At 36.5% G+C, this 11,222-nt stretch overlaps 1 protein-coding gene across 3 annotated transcripts in view; it reads left to right on the top strand.

The window, feature by feature from the left end:
- The window catches only part of MYT1L (myelin transcription factor 1-like), a 399,784-nt gene that overhangs the window by 322,772 nt on the left and 65,790 nt on the right, over positions 1-11,222 (top strand). For all 3 annotated transcript variants that reach the window (XM_006863965.1, XM_006863966.1, XM_006863964.1), the window contains one exon: positions 1,440-1,502. In XM_006863965.1, coding sequence (XP_006864027.1) covers positions 1,440-1,502 — 63 coding nt within the window. The remainder of the gene's footprint in view (positions 1-1,439; positions 1,503-11,222) is intronic.

The following is an 11,222-nucleotide window of genomic DNA, read 5'->3' as shown; positions in this document are numbered from 1 at the left end:
GGAAACCCTATACAGGGTCGCTATGGGTCGGAACTGACTCGATGGCACTTAACAACAACAACAACATACTTTATCAAATTTTTTAAATTTTGTGATTTTTGTCTTTGCAAGAATGTATCTAATGAGGATGGAGGGATGGGATATGATTTGAGTCTGGCTATTTCTGCTCCCGTAAAGACCTATAGCCTCCAAAACCCTATGCAGAGTCACTATGAGTCAGAACCGACTCCACAGCACATAACCACCAGTATATGATAATATTGCTTACTTACCAATCTTTGTTATATTTTGAGAGTTACAAATTTAATGCAAGAAAAAAGAGTTCCTTTTAGCATTTTCCCTTAACTTTTATATTCATGGTGGGTTTAAACGTAACTGAAATAGTTTAAATTGAAAGTGTTTTTGTAGTAATATATAATTATTTATGAGATAGCATATCTAAGAAGTTAATACGGAGGACAGTAATTATAAAACTTTTTGTTGTTGTTGTTAACAATTCTTTTCTTTGAGAGCAATGACAGTGTAGTAGTTAAGAATGAGTTCCATAGAAAGGTGTTAACACTGGTGCAGTGTTTCTTGTTCTGTTGTTCTTGTTGAGTGCCATTGAGTCAGTTCTGACTCAGCAACCCTGTACAGGGTTTCCAAGGAGTAGAGGCTGATGGGTTTGAACTGCCAATCTGGGAAGTTGGCAGTCGTATTCTTCAGTTCCACAACGTAAACTATTGTAACTAATTAATCAAGAGATTTGTTGTCTTCTACTCCAGTCAGTTAAAAGCAACAAAGACTTTGGGGTAAATCAAACCTGTCTGAGTGCCTAGTGACATCCTGAAAGCATTTAAGATTACTACCCTTTCATCCCCACAGTGAGCATATGGCTTGTTGCACACATTGAAACCTATAGTTAGGTTAATCATGATCTGAAGCATCTATTTAATGGAATCTATTTATAAAGATGGTGTGTCAAGTTCAGACTCCTCTAATAGGAGTCTTAATGTATGTGTTTTAATGTAGCAATCACTCTTCATATTGTATTGGTGTAATAACAAGTCATAGTTATAACTTGGCTCTAGTTACAGTAGCAATAAGAGAAAACAGACATGGGATATTTGGAGGGACTAGAAATTTTTAAAAGAAATAACCTAATGACCAATAATACTGTCTTCTCCAGAGGCTATTGAATCCTAAGCATTAACTGAAATTCATGATCCTTCTGAAAAGTGAAATTGTGTTTGAAAGGAAGAAGGTTTGTATATGGTAATTGTGATTAATGAACACGATTCCATGACAAACAGAGCTGGAGCATTTCCAGCTCAAATTAGGTTCTTTCAAGGAGAAAGATTAAACAATAGGATTTACTTTTTGAATAAGTAAAGAAGTTAATTGTTTGGGGAATTCTATTTCTTTCAAGTAAATTACCCAATTTTCATTTCTAATTGTAGGTGCCCCACCCCCGGTTGTGATGGCTCTGGACATATTACTGGCAATTATGCTTCTCATCGAAGGTATGTAGAGATAATTCTTCTTTTCTTCAAAACCATTCTTTCTTACTGAAATGACAGCACAGTCCACACACAGGGACATTGATTGTTCAGGCTTCAGATTTTGGAGCACACCACTGTCAAACCATGAAGTTTTAATCAGGCCTTACTTAGAAAACAAAGCTTTCATTACTCCAGGACCAAATGTTTTTGTAGTACTATCTAATTAGTTAGTACTATCAAAATTAATTTTGTTTTTGGAATATTTGATTACTATGTATTATTTCCCTTTGTGTAACCCCGCCAGTAGTCAAGCAGGTTCATCTGCAAGAAACATTTCTGAAGTCATTCCATCTTTCTAAATTGAAAGGCTGTTGTTGTTGTTATGTGTCGTGGAGTCGGTTCCAACTCATAGTGACCCTGTACAGGGTTTCCGAGGCTATAAATCTTTACCGGAGCAGAAAGCCTCATCTTTCTCCCGCAGAACAGCTGGTAGTTTTGAACTGCTGACCTTGCGGTTCACAGCCTGATTCATAACCACTACGCTACCAGAGCTACTTAAATTGAAAGGCTAAAGGAAAGAAATAAATAGATATATAATAAGATCCCTGAGAGTACTCATTGAGAGGCAAACATTCTGATATCATTTAGAGTTCCTTTTTTAAGTATTAATATTTGAACCACAAAGCTGTCCAGTTACTATAAACAGAGATTAACAAGCTGACATCTTCTAAAATACTTAATCTTAAAAATTCTAGGCACTATCACCCTCAAAAAGAATCATATGAGATTTTAAGTAATTGATGCCATTTGTCATTCAGTAAATATTTTATTAATACTATTTTATGTCAAGTCCTATTTTAGAATTTAATTGAAAGGAACATTTGGTACTTTATCTATATAAAAATGGATCTAAACTTTATAGTTGGATGTAGAAATTTTCATGTCATGTTCACGTATGATCAACAAGTGTATGCCAAATTAGGAACAAAAATTTTCCTGAATTAAACCCTCTAACAATGAAAAAAGGAGTGCTGTATGTAAAACACACAATCAAATAAATAAACTGAGTTATATTTGATGCCTTCCCATTCTCTGAAGTTTTAGACTATAAAGCAGGCAGTCCAAAACCAGAGCCTTTATGTTGTAAACATACCCTCATTGGAGGAAAAATATTAATATAGTTCAAGTGAGTATCAACAGTAAATAGCCTACCCACCAACCACAAAACCCATCCTGTAAAAACACAAGGTCATTTTGCATAATTGGCCTAGTGACCACATTCAAACAGTAAGAGTAAGGGGAACATTCAGCTGGCTGACTGACACAGCTTGGACTGTACTAAATTCAAATGGTGGCTTCGCTTCATTGTTAAGATCCTTTTTCAAATTATCTGGTTCTGGTAGCTTAGTGGCTAAGAGTCAAGCTGCTAGCCTCAAGGTCAACAGTTCAAAACTAACAGTGGTATATGGGAGAAAGATGAGGCTGTCTGCTCCCATAAAGATTTATAGCCTCGGAAACCCTATGTAGGGTCACTATGAGTCGGAACTGACTCCACAGAACACCACCATTTCCACTTTTAAATCATTTGGGAACAAGTATATTAGTAATTGCTAAAGCCTACAGGGAGATCTGAATTTTAGCCCTGAAGTAGTTAGGCAAAGATTCTTCATACTCACAAAATGCACACATTTCATTTTCTAGACCAGTGTTTCTCATCCAACGCACTCTTGACATTTTAGATTATATAATTATTTGCCGTGAAGGCTACCCTGTATATTGCAGGATGTTTAGTGATAGCTCTAATGTTTACTCATTAGTTGCCAGTAGTACCACCCTCCATTTGAGATAGCCAAGTTATCTTCAGACATTGCCAAATAGCCGCTGAAGGCAAAGTTGTCCCCAGAAAAAACAATTGCCATAAACCATATTGTTGTTGTTGTTGTTAAGTGCCGTGGAGTCGGTTCCGACTCATAGCGACCCTGCACAGGGTTTCCGAGGCTGTATATGTGGTATTAAAAATTCACAGCTAGGAACTACATTGAATATAAAACAAAAGTAAGCAACTACCTTCAATTAGAACTGCCAGAATAACATCACTGGCTTAGATTAAATAAAATGAATAAAATAAAATAAAATAATAGAACTCTAGTTAAATATGAAATTAAAGTATTTTCTGTGCTACTTGTTATTTTAATTTATCTTGGAAAAGAAGTGTCTCACTCCTCACAACATCAGAACTTCCAGTATCTTATATCTATAGAACTAAAAGTGAACATTAACTGATCATTTCATGTCTAAATGTTTGGGTTTTGTTCTACTGATTTTTTTGTTTGTTTAGCATCATGTAAATTCAGTCATGGTGTGGTTTAAATACTTTTATTCATTTTGCTTATAACTTGGAATGTTAGATATCAATATAGCTTAAACCTGTGATTAAAATACAATTTGAGCTTACAGTTAAGCTATGATCTATATCTGGAATAATAATATCAAGTCTAATCCATAGAGTTAGAAAGTAAATTTAATCTTGTTTTTGGAATATTTGATTACTATATAGAAGTGAGCTTCAAAAGTTCATGGAAAGATGGAATTAAAAGTTAATGGAATTTTTCCACAAATTTTTGGAAGCCACCTCAGATAGCTCTCTAGGGATTTTAGCATACTGAAAGTAGACTATACTGTGTTACTATTTTCTATAGTAATAATTTCTCTTGGGCAGAATCTTGAATGGGGTTTACCACTTTGTTAAGCAAAAGTGCTGCACTCACAGCTATAATGAGAGTTAGGTGATTACATTTCTTTTTATATTAGAGAAAACTGAGACTCTTAAAAAGTTAAATAGCAAAGACTGAATATCAAACCCAGATTTTCTGATTCCAAAGCTCTTTCTTACCATAGACTTACATGTCCAGAATGGCAATGGCCGTTGAATATCATATAGTCTGCTCCCTACTGCAAATGTAGGAACACCCTAAACTAGTTTAGATGAGACTTGAATTGTATATGCTTTTATTTTGGTTTTAATGGTGATAGTGTTTTCCAGTCTGTGCACAATATCTTGTTTCATTTTAACACATATTTATTGACTGCAAATGATGTTCTATTAAAAAAAAACAAAAAAAAACACCAAAATCCTTCATTAAATGCTATGTTCTTCCTTCTGTGTGCTCAGTGAAGACAGAGACCATCTATCTATTTGCCAACTTCCATATAAAGCTATCAGATATTTTAACCATTATCAAATTTTATCTTGGTCTTCTTTTCTTCAACAACAACAAAATTGGTTTCTCAAGCTTTTCTTCAAAGGTTGTATTTTCCAGTCATGTTTAAAACTTTTCTCTGATACTTCACTAAAGTCTTCTTATTCTTCTGAAATGTTCAAACATGTCAGGATGGTGACCTCTCAGCATGGTCTTCGCAGAGGACTTACTTAAGAGATCTTCCTTGTTTTCTCGGATTTATTCATCCCACTTGCTTTTCTTAAGATGCAAGCATAGCTAATGTATTCTTTATAGAAGAATAGGGTCTGAAAGCATATTGACAAGTTAATAGTAATAGTCTGTATGACAGTAAGGTGAAGGGTGAATAAAAACAATCATGGGGGAAATGTGAGGAAGGCCTATGCTAGATGGTAATCCAAGAGAGATGAGAGATATTGTAACATTTTATTAGGCTAACTATGAGGAAGATAAGTGTCAATGGTGCATCTTAGATTCCCAGGTTGGACAAATGGGTACATGATAATGTCATTATCTGAAAGAAAATATCCTTATAGACAATGTGAAAATTAAATTCTGTTTAATTGTATTAAGTTTGGGATTCCTATGTTATATCCTGGAGTCCTGGTGTGGCAATATAAGACAAGCACTGGATTGTTAACTACAAGGCAGGCGGTTTAAACCCACCAGCTGCTCCTTGGAAGTCCTATATAGGGTCACTATGAGTCAGAAATGACTTAATAGCACTTAACAACAAGAACTTGTTATACCCTGGATAGCAAAGGAGAAGGAATACAAGTACAAATAAAAGTTTTAGAGTCCTTAATATGTATGCTATTTAAACTCATTGAATAATAATTGTAGTAAAATCAAAATAATATCTTTTTAAATGAAAATATGGATCAAACAAAATTGAAAGATGAGTCCAAATTCTAGAAAACTAGATTTTCAGCCTAACTTCAAACAGAAGTACTATGACACAGCTCAGAAGCCCACAAAGAAAGAGTGGTCATGCAAAATTAATTTCCATATATATTGCTCAAACTAGAATAAGAAAACTAGATGGGTCATTTTTTGCTCTGTTCAAAGTTAGTCTCTAATATAAATAAAAGGTGAAAATCAGGGATCAAAATATACTGAGCACTTCTCTGTGCCAAGTATGTTATATATCTTGCCATGCTTAATGTTTATATAAAGCCATAATATAGGTCTTATTCATGCTGCAGTATAGATGACGAAATTGAGAGTCAAGGAAGTTAAATAACTTGTCCACGTCTACACAGCTAATAGGTAGTAGAACTGAAATGTCCACCTGCCTATCTGATATGAAGTCTTACATTCTTTCTATCATCCAGGGCTTACATTCTATTAAAATGGTGCCCAGGTTATTCTCCTTGCATAACCTTTCATAAACTCCATTTTGTGGTATATAGCAAGTCATAGATTTTCATTTCCATGTTTTAAGCTGAAAAGGAGACTTTTAAAATATTGAGAATTTTGCACTTACACAATTCCTGGGATTTAATGCTTACTTGGTGTGTTGGGAAATTTTTCTTGTTTCCATCAAACATGAAAATTAGCAAGAAGCAAGTATAAAACAGTCAGTTCCCAAATTAAAATGTTGCCCATGAAAACAAGGCCCCATAGACCTTCCTGGAATCTATGGAGAATTGAATTCTAAAGGGAAAAATAAGCCACTGGTATGATAAAGCATGAAATAGCAATAGAAAAGTGAGAAACAACCACCAAAGACAAGTAGAAGAGGACAGGGAACAGATTTATTGGAAGCAAAAGAAGGTGAAGGAGAGCCAAGGAGAGAGTAAAGTCATAAAATGAACCACCAGAGTTAGCAGTCACATCTCCCACAACGACCTCTCCCCACCACCCACCTCCCCAATAAGTCCAGTCTTCTCATGTTCACAGTATAGCAGTACTGTAGAACTTAAACGCAGTGATGCCGGTGCATCTTCCAACAGACAGAGACCCATTCTAGAAAACCGCAGAGCCGGACTATGGAATTATTAGCACTAGAAAATGTGTTCTAGGATTCTAGTCTAACCCCTTTGTTTCATGATCAAGGATTCCTCAAGGCCACAGTTATTGTCAGAACCAAATCTAGACCTAAAATTGATGCTGTTGCTATTTGTTCTGCTTTGGGTTTTTTGTTTTGGTTTGGTTTTTGTCTTTTTTTTATCTATTTTATCCCCAGCCCAGGTCTCAGTTTTTTAATGAGAAACAATCAGAGGGAAGGAAAGAAAGCAACAGAAAGATGGAGGCCAGACTTATTGTGTTTGTATTCATGGGAGTCTGACTTCTCTCTCCTGTAATTATTTTCTTAGTCTGAAGGAAAGACAGGAAGCAGGATTCTATAATTCTTCCACCCATCCTTTTTTTGTTCATTCACTTGTTTATTCACCAAATATTTAAATATAGCTCACTTAAGCAAGGCATTGGACTAGGTGTTTGAAAATGAAGTTGAATTGTTTATATTCTCATTGAACTAACAATTTAGAGGGACATGTGAATAAGTAAATGGACTATTAATATAGCATGTGTAAATTTAAAATGGATATATTGAGAGCATTATGGCAACTGACAGAATTAGTCCTCAAAATGGCATGAAAGGACCAAAGAAGTTTCCTTGAGGAGCATGACATGTAAGTTGAGGTCAAACAGGTGGGAATGAGTAAATAGACCAAGGCAAGATGGAAGGTCAGTCAGGGAAACTACATATGCAACGACTTGCAGATGAGAGAAAGCAGAGCAAGAAAACTTGATAGATTATAAACAGGCAGCAGCAGAAGATGTACTAAGATTGGTGGCAGGGCCAGACAATGAGGAGCCTTATAAGCCATAGGAAGAAATTTTGATTTATCCTAAGGGAAGTAAAAAGTAACTGATGATTTTTAAAGTGAATACATTAGTGCACTTCAGAGTTAATTTTGGTCTGTTCTAATACATTAAAACTTATGAAAACCAGAATCTTTGTAAAACAGACCCCTGTCAAAGAAGGAAAACTTAAAATACTTTATCCTAATAGAGAGCAATAGAAGAGTGGTAAGCCTGTACTCTGTCAATGGTGGAAACTTCTAAAACCCACACAAAACGGAAGTCCCACCAAGCTCCAGATCTAACAAGTTCTATGGTATAAAGTCAATGAAAAAAGATGGTGGGTAGAATTTTTAAAATACTTAGGATATAAAATTAACAGGCCATATGAGAAGTGAAAAAAAGGGATCAGGCAAAGATGAAATCAGTTTTCTGGCTTGGGCAAATGAAAAGATAGTAGAGGCAATTAACTAAAAGGAATGAGATGAGAATAGGAGATAGGTTTGGGTTAGTGAGTTGGTGAGGTTAATTTTCAATGAGTATAAGAAGTCTTTAATGCATTAATGCATGGAGGGGATTGTAACCATGGCAATGAAATGATATTCGATAGCATGAATGTAAAGCTAATGTTCTCCCATGTAAACTATCACATAATTCACAATAAAACATTAAAAAAAAAAAAAAAAGCCTTTGAAATATCCAAATAAATATGCTCAGTAGTCAATAAGATGCATGGGTTTTCATTTTTGTCTAGATTAGAGAGCTGGATCTGGAATCCATTAACATATAATTTAAGACACAGATAAGCTTCTGCAGTAAGTAAACAATTGAAGAGTGGGAAGGAAGATGGTCTAGGAGAGGAGTCTAATAAACAATAAAAAATTTAAAACAGTAGTGGCTGTGAATGAAACAAAAGAATTTTCCAAATCATGCAAAGCAAATGTAAAGACTGTCTCTAAAAGGAATGGAGTCCTGGTGTGGCGCTGCAGGACAATGTGCTGGATCTGAGGGTCATGAACCCCAAGTCGGCAGTTCAAACCCACCAGCTGCTCCTCAGAAACTCTGTACAGGGTCATGATGGGTGGCAACCCGCTCAACAGCACTTAACAACAAAAACAATGACAACTCAAAGGAAAAGTCCTAGTAGCTTCCGGTGGGCAACTTATACAAAGATTGTATTTATATGTTTTTACTGAATACCTTTAAAAATTAATTAAATAAATAAAAACAAAAAGCACCCATTGTCCACAATATCATGCCAACCGACAAATTTCTGTAGAAGATGGATCAAGATCAAGACTGTGAAGGGTATAGTCAGCTAAAGAGTAAGAAGGAGGTAAAAACTAGAGGGAGGAAGTGCAGACACCTCTCTACGTTTTGTTTTTGTTTTCATTGTGAAACAAAGGAGAGAAATAAAGGTAGCAGGAGGGAGACATGATGTTGACAATGCTGAGGAAAATCTAAATATTTTTAACTAGTGAAGAGAAGAAGGTGGAGAGAAGGAGAGGTCAACGGCTGTAAGCAGCATCAGGAGCTTGGAGTCCAACTCTGGGGCCCTGACATTGGTCATTGTGCCCCATACATGACATGATGGGCCCCAGATGAACCTTGGTGCTCAGTCTAGAAAAGTGTTGCTATCCCCTCTCCTATCCACCCTTCTGCCTGTCAGGTTGACAGTTGAGAGGAGTCAGGCCATCAGCACAAACTGAAATACACTGAAAAAAATAAGGATAGCCAAGACTTGGTTAATGAGCGAATATGTCTCCCTTTAGGTGGAATAAAAATTTGCTGCCTGGTACAAATGGTTAAATGGCTACTAACTAAAAGGTTAGTAGAAGCACGTTGGAGTAAAGACCTGAAGATCATAGGCACTGAAAACCCTATGGGGCACAGTTCTTGCTGATATACATGGGGTTTCAATGAGTCTGAGTGGACTCAATGACAACTGGTTTAGGTAGGAACAAGCCCATTTTCTACTTGAGAATCAACATGTTCAAAAGGATATCAGATCTGGTGGAGACCTGGTTGGCCAGAAGTTGGGCAAGACCTGGGGACTCCTGGGCCCACAATCAGTGACATAGCCACAGAGGGCTAGAGTGGAGAATGAAGCATCCAGCTGATAAGAAGAGAGGGCATATGCACAAGAACACCCATACTTTCAGATAATACCCACTTGACCTGGCTTCAATGGCTGGATGATCAGAACTCAACTAGGAGAAGAAAGCAGAGGAAAAAAAGAGTAATCTGATACAATTTGATGAACTTGACCTACACCTATGGATGCAGTAACTCAAAAGAGGGAACAAATTTTGACAGTGAGGATCATTTCCACCCCCCCAAAACACGAGTAGTCAGGGAAGCGCAACTTGGACACTGGCTATCCAAAATGGGTGGGGGGGGGGGTGTTACAAAGTCAAGAAGTGACTGGCTTACAAGCTTTCAAGAGGGAGACTAGATCCAGAGGGTGCGGAAGGAGGTAGAATCTCCACTGAGTAGTAGTAGCCAATCTGTCTAGGAGAGGCTAATGAAAGGAGATGGGGATAGGTCTCATGTGATACAATAGTGAATAATTGTTATCAGGACTGATTGTGAGGGTTGGAAATGTAAAGGTAGACGTTTTATAGCAATAGGAGGGGAGTGGTTGACTTTGCAGTCCAGGAGCGGAGGTCCCTGGGACCATCAAGAGAGAAGAGTGGAGTGCGGGACCTTACCCAGAGAAACAATGACCCCAGAGATGGAGGCAGAGACGATGATGTGGAGAGATGGAGAGGCTGGGAACTCTAGACCCAGAGAGGGAGAGGGGCTGTGTACTGACAACCAGGGAGCAGGCTTGCAGGCTGTACCATTTGGTTGGTTGATGATGCAAGGAGGGATTGTAACCATGGCAATGTAACAATATATGATAGGATGAATGTAAAGCTAATGTTCTCCCATGTAAACTATCATATAATTTACAATAAAACATTTAAAAAAAAAAAAAAAGGATATCAGAACTCACAAGAAAGAAAGAGAAAAAATGAGTAGCAAGCTCAGGAAAAAGAGGAAGAACAGCCTATATGTTACATGGGACACAATTATGCAGTCCATGTAAAGGTGTTAACTTCTATATGATCATTGTGGCTGTTGTTGTTGTTTAATATCATCGGGTTGGTTCTAACTCATCGTGACATTGTATAGGGTTTCCAAAGAACAACTGATGAGTTTGAACTGCTGACCTTGTGATTCAAACCAACCTTGAAGTCCAGTGCTTTATCCCACACTGCTGCATCAGAACTCCAATAGGGTGTACTAATACATTTTCTAATTTCTTGTTCTTGTCTAGTTTCCAGTTTTCTAATTTCTTTGCAAAGAATCTTATTTATTCTATATATCCTCCTTAAGATAAACTTAGCTTTGGTTCTAAGTATTAATCTATTCTATCTAGAAATTTTCTTGTAAAGAAAAGCCTAGTCTATATTCAAAAATTTGTGAAGTAAAGTAAACATATTCTACTTCCACTGTACATTTTATAAGCAATCAGAAGTCTGTACCTTAAGTAAATCAGATGATGTTATCCTTCCCATGATACCAATTTATGAGACAATTAAGAAAGGACTTGACAAGCTGTCTATAAGAAACCAAGTCACTAAGAAAGAGAACAAAAGAGTGTTTGTGTTTTCTATTACAGTGATTACTCCTTTTTTTTGTGGTTGAG

This window comes from Chrysochloris asiatica, unplaced genomic scaffold (genome assembly GCF_000296735.1).
Source record: "Chrysochloris asiatica unplaced genomic scaffold, ChrAsi1.0 scaffold00058, whole genome shotgun sequence".
NCBI classification, from domain to species: domain Eukaryota; kingdom Metazoa; phylum Chordata; class Mammalia; order Afrosoricida; family Chrysochloridae; genus Chrysochloris; species Chrysochloris asiatica.
The sequence above is the reverse complement of the archived record's forward strand: the minus strand, read 5'-3'. Positions and strand labels throughout refer to the sequence as shown.